The sequence below is a fragment of the Macaca fascicularis genome, chromosome 3 (genome assembly GCF_037993035.2).
Source record: "Macaca fascicularis isolate 582-1 chromosome 3, T2T-MFA8v1.1".
Taxonomy (NCBI): Eukaryota; Metazoa; Chordata; class Mammalia; order Primates; family Cercopithecidae; genus Macaca; species Macaca fascicularis.
This window is the reverse complement of record NC_088377.1, coordinates 38,313,128-38,330,761: the sequence shown is the minus strand read 5'-3', so window position 1 is coordinate 38,330,761 and position 17,634 is coordinate 38,313,128. Positions and strand designations below refer to the sequence as shown.

The window sequence follows — 17,634 nt, the reverse complement described above, 5'->3', positions numbered from 1 at the left end:
GCTTGTCCAGGGACTCGGCGCAGCATTGTCCTGGCCATGAGTGGGCGGCCTCCCGTGCACTCTGCGTGGCAGAGGGGCGGCTGGGGGCCTGTGCTCCTGGGAGGCCCGCATCGGGGTGAGTGTTGGCCTGGCTCACCAGGCACCACCCACGCAGCCCTGTCAGGTGCCCCAACAGGCAGCTCCCACGGTGCGGCCCCTCTGCCCCTCCTGGAGGAAGACCCCACAGGAGGGAGAGGAGGGGAGCTGTGGCCACCTACCTGGCTGCACTAGGAACACCGCTGTGGTCGCCGCCCACAGTCCCGGGAGAGAATGAACGCGCCTAAAGGCGGGACAGCAGGGTCCTGGCCCCTTCCCCAGGTGCTGATGGGACCCCCAGTCACTGAGACCACCACAGGCCCCCTCACATTCTGGAAGCCCCCAGGAAGGCTCCACCCTGTCGGGAGCCTCTCACCTTCACAAGAGCCCCCACCCAGAGGGCAGGAACCACTCCGTGGGCAGCTGCCCCCAGCCTCAGCTCCAGCCGCCCCCGCTGACACCCGGGAGTGGGGGTGAAATAGGTGATTTGGGCTTTTTCCTCCCGAAAGACTGTTATGATTCCACGGAGTGGCAGCCACTCGGGGGCTGCTGCCAGAGTCCTGTGACCCATGTCGCGGGTGAGAGGCGACCTGTGGGGAGGGAGTTAGGACCTGCTATGTTGGGTGCAGTTGGTCGTAACAGAAAACTTATCAGAACGTGGGAGTGAATGAGCACTTAGGCAGGGCTGGGCATTGAGACGTTGGGTGTCTGGGCCCCTCCTGCCCCCTCCCCAGCATTCCCCTCCCCTGGTAAGGGCAGCGGCAGGTTTGCTGCACTCGTCCCAGCCAGGGCCCAGAGTCCCTTGGCCGGTTTATGGCATCCGGACCCCAGATGGGCGCCTTGGGCAGTGCCCGTGGCAGGGACAGAGCTGGCGGCTGGCTGAGTTGCTGCGTTCCTGAGTGCTGTGCCCATTGTGACCATCTGTGTGGCTGTCTCCCCGCAGGCTCTAAGGAGTCGCTGTTCTCCTGCACGCTGACGGCCAGCGAGGAGGCCATGGCGGTGCTGGAGGAGGTGGTGCTGTACGCCTTCCAGCAGTGCGTCTACTACGTCTCCAAGGTGCACGGACGGGCACTGCTTCTGCACTCAGGCAGCTCCTGGGATGAAGTGGGACTCAAGCTTGTGCCTGTGGCTCTCCTAGGAGCCTTCTGGGGGGCTGAGGGAGGGGACCGTGACAAGCTCCACTTCAGCAGGGAGCAGTGGCTGCAGGTTCTGCAAAGGCCCAGCTGCACCCCCCACGCTCCCTCCTCCTCGGGTCGCACAGAAACCCTAGAACCATCCCAGCTCCCTCTTCCCCTCACCTTAGAACACCCCCTTCCTGCCATTGTTTCAAGGGTCAAGGATGAGGTGGGGGAAGCTCCAGCATGGGGCGCAAGGGATGTGACCCTGTTGTCACCCTGGACCCACGGGTGCCAGAGGTGCTGCCGGCGGTCCCCCTGTGACCCTGGTCAGCTTGGGGTGCATCGGGGGTGTGGTGAGCCACTTTCGGGGGAGTGGTGGCTCTCCCGTCTTTACCCATGGGTGTCTCCAGCCCCTTTGTCGGAGCCCATCCCCCCAGGCGCCACCTCTGTGCGCCTTCTGAGTTCATCTGTGCCTCCGACAGGAGCAGATACCCCTGCACCCCACCTCTGCTCCCAGCAGCCCCGGGAGGCAGCTCCTGTGTCCCCACACCCCACACTGGACATTTGCAAAGCCGTGGCCTGTCCAGTAGGAAGCCGCCAAGGCCGGGTCCCTGCGAGCAGTGCATGGGTGGGGAGCTCGCTGGGTCAGGACCCCTGTCGGCCACCAGCACTCCTGGAAATGCTGGTTGCTGTTCTTCTCTCGCCCCCGCCAGTCCCTGTACATCTGCCTCCCAGCACTCCTGGAGTGCCCACCATTCCAGACGGAGCGCCGTGAGAGCTGGTGTTCGGCCCCCGAACTGCCCGAGGAGCTGCGCCGCGTGGTGTCCGTGTACCAGGCAGCCCTGGACCTCCTGCGGCAGCTGCAGGTGCACCCCGAGGTGGCCTCGCAGATGCTTGCCTACCTCTTCTTCTTCTCCGGGACACTGCTCCTCAACCAGCTCCTCGACAGGGGTGAGGGCCTCATGCGGGGTTGAGGGGTCGGGGGCTCACATTCCTGGACATGACGGCTGCTGGCGCCTCCCACGCCAGCTCCTGGGGTCGGCTCTGCCCTTGTCGGGCTCCTGCTCCCTGAGCATCTGGTGTCCCTGAGGGGTGGGAGGCCAGAGTGAGGGGGGGGACAGATTGCCACAGCGCATCCCTTAGGAGCCAAGGTCCCATCAGGGTTTCAGAGAAGCCACGGCCGAGAGGTCTGCATGGGGAGACCCAGGTGGTGGCAGGCCCCCGGCACATGTGTGTGGGGGTGGGAGAAGGTCCCAGCCAGGGGCTGCTCTGTGGAGTCAGTGGCTGTCACAGCCCACCCTGCCCTGCTACGTTCACCTCCCACCGCACCCCCGCTCCAGAGAGGGGTTGGAGGCTGGTCAGTTGCCTTGGAAGCCGAGGGAAGGTCTCCTGCCTGTCATCGAGCTGCGATGTCCTCAGTGGCCCAGAGCCGGGAAGGGGAGGCTCTGGGGACAGACCCATGTCTGTGTCCCCCGGGGAGGGCAGCCCAGGCATCACCCTCCCTCCCTCCCTCCCTCCACAGGCCCCTCCTTGAGCTGCTTCCACTGGCCCAGAGGTGTCCAGGCCTGCGCCCGCCTGCAGCAGCTCCTGGAGTGGATGCGGAGCGCCGGCTTCGGGGCGGCTGGAGAGCACTTCTTCCGGAAGCTCTCCTGCACCCTCAACCTGCTGGCCACGCCCAGGGCCCAGCTCATCCAGGTAGGGGGGCGCATGGGAGGCGGGGAGGGCGGGGCCACATGGTGGGTCCCTGCCTCTCGAACCAAGCCTAGGGGCCGGGCCTGGGCTTCTGGGCTGGAAAGCTCAAAGCTCCCGTAGGTAATTAGCGAAGTTGCTTCCATTCCATGGCTGTTTCCACCTGCGGTAGGCAGGATAATGGCCCAAAAGATGTCTGAGACCCGTGACCGTGTTACCCCACATGGCAAAGAAGCCTCTGTACGTGTGACTACGATTAAGGACCTTGAGATTCGGAGATGACCTGGGTATCTGGGTGGCCCAGTCCACTCAGATGAGTCCAAAAAGGTAGATCGGAGAGAAATGGAAGAAGAGGGGATATGGCTCTGAGGCTGGAGGAGGGGCCAGGAGCCAAGGAGTATGGTGGCCTCTAGAAGCTGGAGTGGCCCCAGCTGACAGCCAGTCTGGAAACAGGACCCCAGTCCTACAATAGCAGGAACTGAATTCTGGCAGCAACCAGGAGAGCAGGGAGATGGCTCCTCCCCCAGGACCTTCATCTTGCTGTCAGTCCTGTGAGACCTGGCTGAGCCGCGGAGTCACAGAGCTGTGAGAGTGTGCACTTGTGTGGCCGTGACTGCCAGGCGTGTGGGCATTTGTCACAACGGCAACAGGAAACCGACATGCCCCTCCCCACCTCCCTCGCCGCTCACCACCCCCCTCCCAACACAGTCGGCCGCTCACCACCCTCCTTCCCAACACAGTCGGCCGCTCACCACCCTCCTTCCCAACACAGTCGGCCGCTCACCACCCCCCTTCCCAACACAGTTGGCCGCTCACCACCCTCCTTCCCAACACAGTCGGCCGCTCACCACCCTCCTTCCCAACACAGATGGCCTCTCACCACCCTCCTTCCCAACATAGTTGTCACAGGTAATTAATGGAAATAGCCAATGGTTTCCTCTCCTGCCTGGAAAATGCTGAACATGCTTTAGGGCGATAGTGAGAGTGGCCACAGGGCGAATCGCTTGAACTGGGGAGGCGGAGGTTGCAGTGAGCCGAGATCATACCACTGCACTCCGGCTTGAGCAACAAAGTGAGGCCCTGTCTCAAAAAAAAAAAAAAAAAGTGAAGCGTTTTTATTTACTATAGAAAATTCGGAAAATGAGGCTGTCTGGATCCTGCGTGTGGCAGATTGAACACATGAATTTAGTTTGCTTCTATGGTATCACTAAACAGAAGTAAAGCAATGCTTTTTAATGCCACAAACCCACGGGGACAAAGTCATAGAGGAGGCAAAAGCGGTGCTCTTTTGGAAGGCAGAAAGCAGATGGGTGAAGAGCAACTGCCTTAGCAGATTGAAGAAAGCTGACTCGGCCAGGCACGGTGGCTCATGCCTGTCCTCCCAGGGCTTTGGGAGGCTGAGGTGAGAAGATCACTTGAGGCCACTGGTTTCAGACCAGCCTGGGCAACACAGTGAGATCCCATCTCTACAAAAAAGAAAAAAGCAATCTGACTCCTGAGAAGTAACCCAATTTCTAGGAAGCCACCAAAAGGCTCAGGAATTGGTGGCACCAGGTACCTATGGATACTGATGTCAAGATGGTGCTAAAACAGAAGAACAGTTGATAGACATTGTGGCCAGCACTGAGGGTAGAAGGGAGCAACTGAGCCTGCAGTTCCACTAAGGACAGCTCGCACAATCGGAAAGAAACACAAAGTCATCTGTTGAAAGGCGTGAGCGAGCTCCTGCAGGATGAGGAGAGGGTGAGCCTCCACAAAGAGCTGACCTGAAGTTCCTGTTGCTTTTCCCTGGAGACATTTGCTGTCCTGGGAGCAGGTGACAGTGTGAGGCTGAGAATCTAGGCTTTGTCCAGGCAGGGGCCACTGGTGGGGAAACAGAAACCGGAATAGCACAGCACTGGCCGTCTCACAGGCGAGAGGCAAGCTCAGAGACATCAGGGGCCTGAAATGCATCGCCGGCTTTTCCCTAAGACACTTGCCAGCATTCTGAATCTCCAGGGAGTGCGATGGAGAGAGACTTTAAAACGGAACCAAAAGCGTTGAAAAAAAGAGTGGAATCTGTGGTGGCTTCACAGTGCAGAGGAGACAGAGATGACGAGTCCAGGACCCCCTGGGAAATAAACACCAGGCCCCCGGTGGAAACACTGGAGTGAGAGGCAGGCATGGGGCAAACACCTGTAGTCCCAGCTACTTGGGAGGTTGAGGCAGGAGGATCATTTGAGTCCAGGAATTAAAGTCTTCAGTGAGCTATGATCACACTACTGCACTCCAGCCTGGGCAACAGAGGAAGACCCCAACTATAAAAGAAAGAAAGAAAGAAAGAGAGAGAGAGAGAGAGAGAGAGAGAAGAAAAGAACCTTGGGGTGAGGATCAAGCAGAGGCCGTCTGAGCCTCACCAAAAGCTTGCCAACCTCAACTCAGCATTAAGTTCATCAGCAACAATGAAGATACAAAATATCCAAACCTGTAGGCTGCAGTTAAAGCAGTCTTAAGAGGAAAAGTTATAGCCTTGTATGTATATATTAGACTACAAGGAAGGCCAAAAATGAATAATCATGAGGCAAGAAAGAGAACGACAAATCAAACCCAAAGAAAGCAGAGGAAATGACGGATGAGAGCTAAAAAATCAGTGAACTAGGAAGCAAACATGATTGAGATAAGCAATAAAGCCAGGAGTTGGTTCTTTGAAAAGTTGAATAAGAGGCCAGGCGCAGCGGCTTACACCTGTAATCCCAGCACTTTGGGAAGCTGAGGCAGGTGGATCATTTGAGGTCAGGAGTTTGAGACCAGACTGGCCAACATGGCAAAACCCCGTCTCTACTAAAAATACAAAAATTAGCGGGGTGTGGTGGTGTGTGCCTGTAATCTCAGCTACTTGGGAGGCTGAGGCAAGGGAATCCCTTGAACCTGGGAGGTGGAGGCTGCAGTGAGCTGGGATCATGCCACTGCACTCCATCCTGGGTGATAGAGCAAGACTTCATCTCAATAAATAAATAAATAAATAAATAAATAAATAAATAAAATAAAAATAGAAAGTTGAATAAGGGAGAAAACACAATTGCTAGTATCAGAAAAAGGAGGCCATCACTCAGCTCCTGCATTAAAAATTAAAAATTAGTAAGAAGAGATCATAACCAACTTTTTGCTGATAAATTTGACAACTTAGATAAAATGGACAAATAAGAAAAAGACTACTTATTGAAACTGATTCAACAGGAAGTTAAAAATCTGAATGGTCCTGCATGCATTAGAGAAACTGAAAGGCCAGGTGCGGTAGCTCCCACCTGTAATCCCAGCACTTTGGGAGGCTGAGGCAGGAGGACCCCTTGAGCCCATGAGTTCAAGACCAGCCTGGGCAACATGGTGGAACCCCCATCTCTACAAAAAATACACACAGAAAAAGTAGCCAGGCATGATGATGCATACCTGTGGTTTCAGCTACTTAGAAGGCTGAGGCAGGAGGATTCCTCGAGCCCATGAGATTGAGGCTTCAGTGAGCGATGGTTGTGCCACTGCACTCCAGCCTGGACGTCAGAAATGACACCTTGTCTCAAAAAAAAAGAAATTAAATTGATTAACACTCTCCCATGAAGAAGATTCAAGGCCCAGATGGTTTCACTGGTGAATTATTTTAAACATTAAAGAAGAAATAGGCCGGGCGTGGTGGCTTACGCCTGTAATCCCAGCATTTTGGGAGGTCGAGGCAGGCGGATCACGAGGTCAGGAAATCGAGACCATCCTGGCTAACATGGTGAAACCTCATCTCTACTAAAATACCAAAAAATTAGCCGGGCGTGGTGGCGGGCGCCTGTAGTCCCAGCTACTCAGGAGGCTGAGGCAGGAGAATGACGCGGAGCTTGCAGTGAGCCGAGATCACCCCACTGCACTCCAGCCTGGGCGATAGAGCCAGACTCAGTCTCCAAAAAAAAAGAAGAAATAATACCATTAGTACTCAAATTCTTACCAGAAAGTAGAAAAAGAGGAAACCCTATCTCACTTTAAAACACCAGTAATACCTTGATGCCAAAACCCGAAAAGGGGCTATAAGAAAGAATTACGCATGAAAGATGGACAATTTCATTCGTCATCAGAGAAACGCAGCCCAAACTCTCCACGTTTCAGGCTGGTCCGAGTGCATTGGTGTTTAGAACTAATTCATCACAACCAGTTACAGATTTTCTTGTTTCTTCTCCACTCCCATTGCTTCACTTGACTAACCTTAAAAAACAAAAGCAAAAACTAACCTCAGCAGATTTTTTTACTTTTTTTTTTTTTGAGACGGAGTCTCGCTCTGTCATCCAGGCTGGATGGAGTGCAGTGGTGTGATCTCAGCTCACTGCAACCTCCACCTCCTGGGTTCAAGCGATTCTCCTGCCTTGGTCTCTTGAGTAGCTGGGATTACAGGCACGCATCACCACACTCAGCTAATTTTTGTATTTTTAGTAGAGACAGAGTCTCACCATGTTGACCAGGCTGTTCTCGAACTCCCGACCTCAGGTGATCCGCCCACCTCGGATTCCCAAAGTGCTGGGATTATAGGTGTGAGCCACCGCGCCCAGCCTAATCTCAGCATTTTAAACACCGAACACATCAGAATGGTTGAAAGGAAGAAAGCCAGGCACTGGTGAGGAGATGCAGTGGTTTGAACCCTCAGGTGTTCCTGGCGAGGTTGTAAATGAGGCTCGCCACTTTGGAAAGCCGTCTGGCAGCGTCGGCCGAAGCTGACCGAGTGCGTGTGCTCTGATTGAGCAATTCCCCGGATGGAGATGCTTCCGTGGGTCCCTCGCCACGGCCCGCTTAGGGATGCTTCCAGTGGCACCACTCGTAACCGCCCCAGACTGGGAAAAACCCATCTTCTATTTATCAACAACATGATGGATGAATAAAGCGGGCTCTTCAGTACAGTGAAATACGGCAGAGCAACGTGACTGAGTAAACTGGTTCGGAGGAGCCACAGACACACCTGAGCGGTCGGCTGGGCACTTAGGGAGGCCAAGGCAGGAGGATCACTTGAGCTCAGGAGCTCCAGACCAGCCTGGGTGACATAGCAAGACCACCCCCACATCGTCTTTCCAAACATACCTTTTTTTAAATTAGCCAGGCCTGGTGGTGTGCACCTGTGGCTCCCAGCTACTCGGGAGGCTGAGGCAGGAGAATCGTTTAGGCACGGGAGGTCTGCAGTGAGCTGTGATCATGCCACTGCACTCCAGCCTGGGTGACAGAGTAAGACCCTGCCATAAATTTAAATAATAAAAGAAAATAAAATAAATAAGGCCAGGCGTGGTGGCTGACGCCTGTAATCCTAGCAGTTTGGGAGGCCGAGGTGGGTGGATCACCTGAGGTCAGGAGTTCGAGACCAGCCTGGCCACCACAGTGAAACCCCATCTCTACTAAAAATAGAAAAATTAGCCAGGCGTGGTGTAAAAATATAAAAATTAGGCAACTACTCAGGAGGCTGAGACACATGAATCACTGGAGCCCGGGAGATGGAGCTTGCGGTGAGCCAAGATCACACCACTGCACCCCAGCCTGGGCGACAGAGCAAGACCCCGTCTCTAAATAGATAAATAAATAAGATAAGATATAAAATACTCCTGAAAGGGCAGGTGGAGCTGAAGGAGTCGGGTGCGAGGAGCGTGTCTGCAGGGCTGGAGGTGCAGCAGGACCTGCCATGGTGCCCGGACGGGCCTGGGGGCTCCTGAGCTGCCCCGGCCCACATTCTGGTTCTTGTTCTTGGGACTGGGTACACAGGCGTGTTCCTCGGGGGAAGCTGGTTGGGCTGTGTGTGTCAGATGTGTGGTTTTCTGTGTGCACGGAAAGGAGGCAGCAGCGATTCTCAGGATCTCTGCCTCTCCCTGCTCAGCTGGGCGGGGATATTTCTAGAACGTTGAAAACAGGAGTTCTCCTGGCTGGGGAAACTAGGCCGAGCTGAGGGCAGGAACCTCGTGCTGGAAAGGGGGCCCCAGCCTCTCACCCAGCTCGGCAGCCCGGCCCGAGCGCCCCTGCGGGAGATGGTCAGGCCCGAGTCTGCATGGACAGCCCAGGGAGGTGGGGGACAGCGCCAAGGGTCTTCCAGAAGCAGCCGGGCCTCCCCACGCTGAGGCCGGGAAGCGCCCGCCCTGCGCCCCGCATCCTAAGTAGAGCGTCTAAAGGAGACGCGGAGAGACAGCCGCGTTGGAAGGAGCAGACCAGGGCCGTGGGCTGCTTCTTGTAAAGGGCCAAGCCGTGAGGACTTCGGGCTCTGCGGCCGCTTTTGTCTCGGTCTCATCTCCTTCTTTGTTTTGTTCTTCTCAAACGCTTTAAAAACGTGAAAACCATTTCTAGCTTGGGGGCCCTGTAAAAATAGGCCTTGCTGGCCCTAGTTTGATGACTCCTGAAACAGACAATTCAGGGAGAAGCTTGGTGAAAAAGTCACTTATAGCCTCATAAAAATAAGACAAGATATATAGTATCCATAAAATAATAATAAGATTCTATCCATGAGAGAATAAGAGGAGTCTTGGAAAATAAAACTGTGGAAGCAGAAATAAAAAGCTGTGCAGCGGGTGGGAAGAAAACTCCCCGGACCACTAGAGTGGAGAGTGAGGAGTGGGCAGAGAGAGAGGGCGGAGGGATGCGGGGGTAGGCAGGGGAGTAAGAAGGGAGAAAAAGAGAGGGAGGAGAGCAGGAGAAGGGAGGAAGAAAGGGAGAGGGAGGAGGAGGGGAGAGAGACAGGGAGGAATGAGAGGAGAGGGAGGAGGGAGGGGAGAGAGACAGGGAAGGACAGGGAGAAGTTGAGGCAGGAGGGAGGGGAGAGAGACGCAGGGAGGGAGAGAAAGGAGCGGGAGGAAGGAGGGGAGAGAGAGACAGGGAGGGAAAGGAAAGGGAGGGGACAGAGGAGAGGGAGGAGGAAGGAGAGAGAGACGGAGTGGGGGAGAAGGAGAGGGAGGAAGGAGGGAAGAGAGAGAGGAGAGGAAGGAGGAGGGGAGAGAGAGACAGAGGCAGGGGGAGAAGGAGAGGGAGGAGGAGGGAAGAGAGTTCTGTTCCCTTGAAGCTGATATATTGGCCCCAACCTCTGGCCCCCTCTGACACCAACCCTGGACCAAGCACAGAAGTGGGAGTAGAGAAGGTTCTAGGAACTCACAATCAAACAGAACCACCCCCGGGCAAACCAGAGGCTTTCTTGAAGTGGTGGTGGGGGCTGGCGGTGTTGGAGGAGGACGTGCCAAGGCTGGGGGGCGGCCAGTGCTGTGCCCTCGTCCTTCCCGCACGACGCCCGAGACACTGATTGTCCTTCAGTGTGGACATCTGGTAGCCACAGCCCAGGCCCCTGGATGTGGGCAGAAAAACACATGGGAGAGAAACAGAGAGAGGAAGCAAAGGTGAGAACAGAGGGGACCCATCGGCGAGGCCAACATCCAAACAGTGGGAGTCCAGAAAGAGCCAGCAGAGGGGCGGAGGGCACGGGGAAGGCAGGTGCAGGCAGTTTCCAGAGCCGCACATCAGCGGGCAGGAGCTGCTACCAAGACTGGGCTTGCACGGAAACTCAGCATCCCAGGACTTCAGGACGATGGGCACAGAGAACCCACAGGCTTCCAGACAAGAATCGGTACAAGGCGGATCCTGAAGATCTGCACTCAGGATGCTTTTGGACGAGCAGCACAGGAGTCACAGGACAAAGCAGCACCTGAAGACTCCGAATGGTGACGTCCTCTGACCTGGAGTTCTGTGCCAGCCAGATGACCAGTCCAGCGTGGAGGTGAAGACAGTTCCAGCAGGCAGGGTAGCCGTTTTCCTGCGATGCGCCCCTTTTGGGAAGCTACTAGAAGATCTATTCCGTAGAAACAGGACAAACCAGAGAGCTGAAGAAATGGGATTCCAGAAAATAAGAACCGGCTGGGAGCTGGGGAAGGGAACCCCAGAAGGACGATGACAGAGGTCCCAGGGGGCCGCAGAGGCTGTTTAATTTTATTGAAGGAATCCACCCTTTCCTTACATGTAGGCTTTCTGTCTTGCCTACAACGTTTTCCCGGGCCAGGCGCAGTGGCTCATACCTGCAATTCCAACACTTTGGGAGGCTGAGGCAGGAGGATCACTTGAGGCCAGGAATTTGAGACCAGCCTGAAGTTTGAGACCAACATAGTGAGACCCCCATCTCTACCAAAAAAAAACACAACTAGCTGGACATGATGGTGCAAGCCTGTGGTCCCAGCTATTCAGGAGGCTGAGGTGCAGGATTACTTGATCCTGGGAGGTCGAGGCTGCGGTGAGCTATGATTGAGCCACTGCACCCCAAACTGGGTGACAGCGTGAGACTCTGTCTCAAAAAACAAACAAACAAATGCTTTCCCTGCCTCCTGTCACCTAAATGATGAATGCCCCTGCCTTCCAGTCAGGTTTTTAGCCGACTTGATTGACTTCTTTTACACTGTTGGAGGCAGGAATCTGATTTCACTATTCATTTCCCAGTAGTGGTTTCTCTGGTTGGCGGCCGCCGTGTGAGGCGGGCCCTTGCTTGAGGCAGGGGTGGGTTCCCCGGGCAGGGGGTTCCCGATGGCACCGGCTGGCCTCTCCCTGGAGCAACTGCCCTAGGAAGTGCCAGGGATGAACTGCTGCAGTGACACCGTCCCTCTCACAGATGGTCCCTGGTGGGAGTGAAGACCACAGGGCCCCTCAGCTGGCTACCCATGGAGCCATCCCTCCTTGGGCTGGGTCTGCACCCAGAGACCTGTGACCATGAGCTCCTTCTTGTCACCCAGATGAGCTGGACAGCCCTGCGGGCCGCGTTCCCCGCCCTGAGCCCAGCACAGCTGCACCGACTGCTGACTCACTACCAGCTGGCCTCGGCCATGGGCCCCGTGAGCACCTGGGAGCCGGGGGCCCAGGACAGTCCTGAGGCCTTCAGGTCAGGTAAGCTCTGCCCCAGGGCAGGAGAGGGCTGGGGACTCCAGAGACTCACCCTGAGGCTGAAGGCAGCACGCTCTCATCCCATCTGAAGTGGAGTGTGGGGGCCCTCTCTCCTGGGGACCTCCCTAGAGAAGCCTCCACTGGGAGGACCCCCTGCCCCCTCCCCCACCTGGGGATCCAGGGAACTCCTCCGTGGGGGAGTCAAGGAGCCGAGAGTCCATGCCCAAGTTCCAGACTCCAGGCTCAGGTCCAAGGCCCCCTCGTTCCCTCACGGAGCCGGAGGATGGGGCCTCCCCATGTTGTGTGGCTGCCCAGGAAGGGAGCAGCGGCGGCACACAGCCGTGGGGAAGCATCCCTGAGCACGTGAGCCATGTATGTGCACATGCAGGCACACGTGTCCATACGGAGGGGTCTGTGTGCATATATATGTGTACACACATACATAGGGGTGCATTTTATTTTATCTTTTTTTAATTTATTTTTTTTTTGAGACAGAGTCTCGCTCTGTCATCCAGGCTAGAGTGCAGTGGCGCAGTCTTGGCTCACTGCAACCTCCGCCTCCCAGGTTCAAGCGACTCTCCTGCCTCCGGAGTAGCTGGGATCACAGGTGCTTGTCACCACGCCTGGCTAATTTTTGTATTTTGAGCAGAGACGGGTTTCACCATCTTGGCCAGGCTGGTCTCGAACTCCTTACCTAGGTGATTCGCCCTCCTCAGCCTCCCAAAGTGCTGGGATTACAGACGTGAGCCACCGTGCCTGACCAACGATGCATTTGATTGATTGATTGATTGATTGATTGATCGAGACAGAGTCTCGCTGTGTCACCCAAGCTGGAGTGCAGTGGGGCGATCTTGGCTCACTGCAACCTCTGCCTCCTGGGTTCAAGCCATTCTCCTGCCTCAGTCTCCCAGGTAGCTGGGATTATAGGTGCTTGCCACCACGCCTGGCTAATTTTTGTGTTTTTGGTAGAGACTAGGTTTCACCCTGTTGGCCAGGCTGCTCTTGAACTCCTGACCTCAGGTGATCCGCCTGCCTGGGCCTCTGAAAGTGCTGGGATTACAGGTGTGAGGCACCGCGCCCGCCAGGGGTGCATTTTAATGTGAGATTATACACACATCTCCCATCATTCGCATTATGTATAACACATCAACAAAACAGAGTACGGGATGGTGGGAGGCACAGAGGCGACGGGGCCTTGGATGCCGTTCCGTGGCCCCCGGTCACCTGGCACTGGGCCTGGAGAACATCTCTGAACAGGACCCCTGGCTCCACCTGACACCTTCTAAGTCCTCCCTCCTCATTGATTCATTTCTGTGGCCTGAATTCTGTGCTGGGGGCTAGGAGCTCAGTACGCACGCACTCTTCTGTCGCTTGAAAAGTGCTCGCGTTCCAGGGGACAGAGAACAGCCCGCACACAGGCCGTTTGGGTCCCGTGATTCCTGTAGGGAGGCAGTCGGCTCCGGCCCTGGCAGCACCTGGGAGAGCTTGCGTCCAGCTCAGTGGGGCTGGGGGAGCTCCAGTTACCCGTGGACACCATCAGAAACCAGTGGGGCAGAGACAGACCCAGTGCAGAGCCGCTCAGTGGGGCTGGAGGGTTCCTGGCTACAAGGCCTTGTTCTCAGTCCTGAGCAGCTCGGACGTCACACCGGGTGGTCAGCGAGGATTCAGAAGGGATGAGTCCTAGGGTGGGTCCAGTTACTGTGGCCAGGATCCCAGCCTCCTGTGTCCATAGGTCAGGGGACTCAGAGCTCAATCTGCTGGCCCCTGGGTTCCCACACCGTTGGGCGGGGTGGCCTGGCGAGGGAGGCAGCTTCTCCTGTGGCCATCACGGGCATCCTCTCTGCCCCACAGAGGATGTCCTGGAGTCCTACGAGAACCCCCCACCCATCGTCCTGCCCAGCGAGGGCTTCCAGGTGGACTTGGAAGCCAACTGCCTGGACGACAGCATCTACCAGCACCTGCTGTACATCCGCCACTTTCTGTGGGGCCTGCGGAGCAGAGCCAGCCCTGGCAGCCCTGGCAGTGGGGCCCCCCAGCCAGCGTGCCCCGAGGTATCCGGGGAGGGGGCCCAGCCAGCGTGCCCCGAGGTACCCGGGGAGGGGACTCATCCAGCGTGCCCTGAGGTACCCGGGGAAGGGGCCCAGACAGCGTGCCCCTAGGTGCAAGAGGACAGGAGAGGGCCTGGGAGCTGGGCTGGGGACAGCAGGCCAGAGCTCTGGGAACCCCGGGAGTCCTGGTCCACCGCAGGCCGTGCTTACCAATGCGGGGGAAGCCCTTTGCCTCTTGCACGTCTCAGGCTGCACAGGCTGCCAGGAGTCCTTTTCTGACTTCTGCCCCCACAGCCTGGCGGCCCTTCTGCCTGCAGGCTGCCCAGTTGCCCAAGTGCTGTGCCCATCGGGCCACCTCTCCTCTGCCTGAGTTGTCACCCTTCCTCTCCCCAGGGTATGCACCACGCAATCCCTGACGGGCATCCAGAGGCCCCGAGCTGCCCCCTGGCTTCCAGGGACCCTGGCCCAGCAGCCCGGGAAGCTGCCCCAGAGCGTACTCTTCCCTTGAGAGGGGCTCCCTGGGCACAGGCACCCCCTGGAAGGCAACCCAGCCGTGGGGGCTCCCAGACTGGCCCTGCGCACACAGACTCGTCCTGCTTGCTCACGCCTCCCAGCACTCCACTCGGCCCTGAGCCTGGGGACCCCGACTGGGCAGAGTCTGGTGGCCCCTGCGGAAAAGCGCTCCCAGAAAGGCAGAGGAACGGACCCAGCGGCCTCCGGGGCGCAGCTCTGGAAGGTGAGGCCTGCCTGGTGCTCAAGCGGGAACCCACCCCAGACCCACACAGCACCGTGATGGCCGGTCCCCTGGGGTCATTCCACCCTTGGGGTCCTGGCTTTCAGTACCTGCCCCACAGACACCTGCAACCTGGGATGGGGCCAGATGGAGAGGACTCAGGGCAGCTCAGCCCCCCAGGAGCTGGGCCACATGGTTGCTCAGTCGCTGACACGTCTTGGGCAGATACTCTTTGTGATCTCGGAGAGAGAGGGTCTAGAAAGCTCAGAGTCACTCCTGCACTGGGCGGAGGAAGGGATGTCTGAGCCAGTGGAGAGGATGTGCTGAAGGGGAACCCAGAGGTCTTCAGGGAGGAGGTGGAGCTGGAGCCCTCTGGGGCAGGGCCTGTGTGTGCCTGTGTGCTTGTGCGTGTGGATAGGTGCGTTCACAGGTGCATGGGTGTGCTGGTGCGTGTGTGCATGGGTGTGTGCGTGGATGTGCTTGTGTGTCCATCTCTGTGTGCCTGGGTGTCTGCATGGTGTGCACTGTGTGTGCATCTGTGCGCATGGGTGTGTGTGCATGGCTGTAAGTGCACGTGTGCATGGGCATGCTTGCACGTGTGTGCATGGTTGTGAGGGTATGTGTGCATGAGTGTGCGTGCACAGCCGGGCTAGGCTGGGGAGGGCATTGAGGGTGCGGCAGCCCAAGTGGCCCTGGCCCCGTGTGAAGGGGTTGGGTGTGCCCTGCAGGAGTGAAGTGTCCTGGGTGCGTGTGCAGAGTTCAGAGTGTCCCCTGTGGCTTGGGGCCACTTGGCAGAGCTGGGTCCCAGGCAGGCCACCTGCTCAGGGGCACAGCTCGTCTCTGACCCAAGTGCCCTCGCGGCGGGATCGCCATTATGGAGAGGGCAGCAGCTGGTGGCCCTCAGGGCAGGTGCTTAGGCTGGGCTGGGCTAGGGCCTGGGGCCCCAGTCTGGTCAGCGGCGGGAACCCTTGGGGTGCACATGGTCACATCTGGGTGTGGAGGGAGGAGGAGGAAGAAGCGCAGAGATTGCTGAGGAGGCAGCACAGAACCACTTGGGGCCCCAGAGCCGGAAAACAGCCGTCCCCCCGAGAGGCCAGTGTCCTGGGGCTGCGAGGGGCGGGGACTGAGGTGCTCCTTCAGGGGACGTGGGGTGTCGTTCACAGGCAGACCCTGACCCTAGTGTCTGGGTCGCCGGTCACATTGTGCCTGAACAGTGTCTCCTGGGAGCCACAGGAGGCCGTCCAGTCCCTAACCTCCTGCAGAGGCAGCCAGGCTAGGACATCCTGTTCCTCATCCTGACTCCTGGCGCCTCACTCCCACCCACCTTTCCCGGCCCCCACCCAGGAGACTCTGCAGCCCCTGAGGACGAGTCCCCTCCAGCCCCATCCAGTCGCAGCTCCAGCACTGAGGACTTCTGCTACGTCTTCACCGTGGAGCTGGAACGAGGCCCCTCCGGGCTGGGGATGGGCCTGATCGACGGGATGGTGAGAGGCCCAGGACCCCCGCCCCACCCCCGTGCAGGCTGCCTGGCTTCTGCCGTTCATGCGAGCCTGGCTGCAGCTTGCGTGGCCACAGGGCTACAGGAAGGCCTTTGGGGATGAGAGTGGGGTGGTTCCTGCAGCTGGGACGGAGGACCTGGCCTATCCAACGGCCGTGCCCCCTGGGCCTGCTGTCTCTTGCCTCTGTCCTCAAGCCTTTGGGGTCTGTCCTGGGCCTGTGGGGACTGTGGTGTCCACTGCTTTTCTGGAGGGACACGTGAAACCATGAGTGGGCCTGGCTGGATGCCAGGCAGGGGCCTGTAGGTGCCAAGGGAGGGGCTGCGGGGGTCCTCGCTGGGGACAGTGAGAGTCAGGGGCCTGCAGAGCTCTGAGGCCTCTGCTTGTCCCCAGCACACACGCCTGGGCGCCCCCGGGCTCTACATCCAGACCCTGCTCCCAGGCAGCCCCGCAGCGGCCGATGGGCGCCTGTCGCTAGGGGACCGAATCCTGGAGGTGAACGGCAGCAGCCTCCTGGGCCTTGGCTACCTGAGGTACCCCTACCGCATGCACGCCCGGCCCTTCCTCCCAGACGCCCTGCTCAGGGGAGGGGACCTGGGGTAGCAGGAGAGGCCCGGCTGCACCCTGTGGGGCTCCCCTGGTGCCCTCCTCTCCAACCCCCACCTCTGGCGTGGATTTCAGAGCCGTGGACCTGATCCGTCACGGCGGGAAGAAGATGCGGTTCCTGGTTGCCAAGTCTGACGTGGAAACAGCCAAGAAGATCCATTTCCGCACACCCCCCTAGGGGGACTGCGAGGACACCCCCACACGCCCGGCGCCCGGTCCTGCCTGGTGACACGGGGCTTCCTCCCGCCTTCATCCCTGTTTTGTAACTGACCAAGTCGGGTCCCAGGTGGGGAGCCTCACCTTGGGGACACGCCTGTTGATAACATGCGTCTCAGTGTAGGTTTTATTTATATGGTAGATGACGCGACGTTGTGATGTTTGTTACAGAGCTTTTATGTTTAAAGACTTTAATGGAGAAGTACGGATTCAATAAACTATTTTTCCCGTTCTTAGAGGGTGACCTGCTGGGGTCTCATCTCGGGTAGCAGGCGTGGGCCGCTCGGAGGGGCTGCAGGGGCTGCCCGTGGCCTCTGCCTGCCACCGGCACGGGGGAATGCAGCAACTGCTGTTATCAGGGGATCATCTGAACCGATTCTCCCTGCCCCCGCCCCGCCCAGACACAGGGCACTGCCGGAAGCAGCTCCAGGAGCCCCTCACAGCTGGAGCAGGGACCAGACCTGGCACAGAGGCCACTGGGCTTCTGATCCCGCTGCTCAGCACAGGCCCCAGAGAAAGGTCTAGACACCCAGGGGTTGGAAAGTGGACGGGCCTTTCCCAAGCCCAGCCTGGGCCCTGCCTCCTCTCCCAGGACTCCTGCTCCCTCCCGAGTTCCTCTCCCCTAAGAAAGCCACCAGCTTGGCCCTAATACCAGGCTGGTGGCCCCAGGCCCTTAATCCTCGCCCTCCGGCCCTAACCTGGGCAGGAGGCCGGCGTCCCTCTCCACCAGCCAGCTGACCGTGCGCAGGACCGGCCTCGCGGTGACA

At 58.1% G+C, this 17,634-nt stretch overlaps 1 protein-coding gene across 15 annotated transcripts in view; it reads left to right on the top strand.

Moving 5' to 3' along the window:
• Nucleotides 1–17,103, top strand: part of RADIL (Rap associating with DIL domain) — an 80,372-nt gene extending 63,269 nt beyond the window's left edge. For 9 of the 15 annotated variants that reach the window (XM_074034322.1, XM_005549054.3, XM_074034314.1 and 6 more), the window contains 9 exons: nucleotides 1,019–1,131; nucleotides 1,907–2,144; nucleotides 2,716–2,888; nucleotides 11,621–11,771; nucleotides 13,620–13,819; nucleotides 14,210–14,552; nucleotides 15,894–16,033; nucleotides 16,439–16,578; nucleotides 16,727–17,103. In XM_074034322.1, coding sequence (XP_073890423.1) covers nucleotides 1,019–1,131; nucleotides 1,907–2,144; nucleotides 2,716–2,888; nucleotides 11,621–11,771; nucleotides 13,620–13,819; nucleotides 14,210–14,552; nucleotides 15,894–16,033; nucleotides 16,439–16,578; nucleotides 16,727–16,829 — 1,601 coding nt within the window. In that variant the 3' untranslated portion in view covers nucleotides 16,830–17,103. Of the gene's footprint in view, nucleotides 1–1,018; nucleotides 1,132–1,906; nucleotides 2,145–2,715; nucleotides 2,889–11,620; nucleotides 11,772–13,619; nucleotides 13,856–14,209; nucleotides 14,553–15,893; nucleotides 16,034–16,438; nucleotides 16,579–16,726 lie in introns of all 15 variants that reach the window. The other 6 variants (XM_015447044.3, XM_065541580.1, XM_074034315.1 and 3 more) reach the window with 1 other exon arrangement.
• The last annotated feature ends 531 nt before the right edge of the window (nucleotides 17,104–17,634 follow it).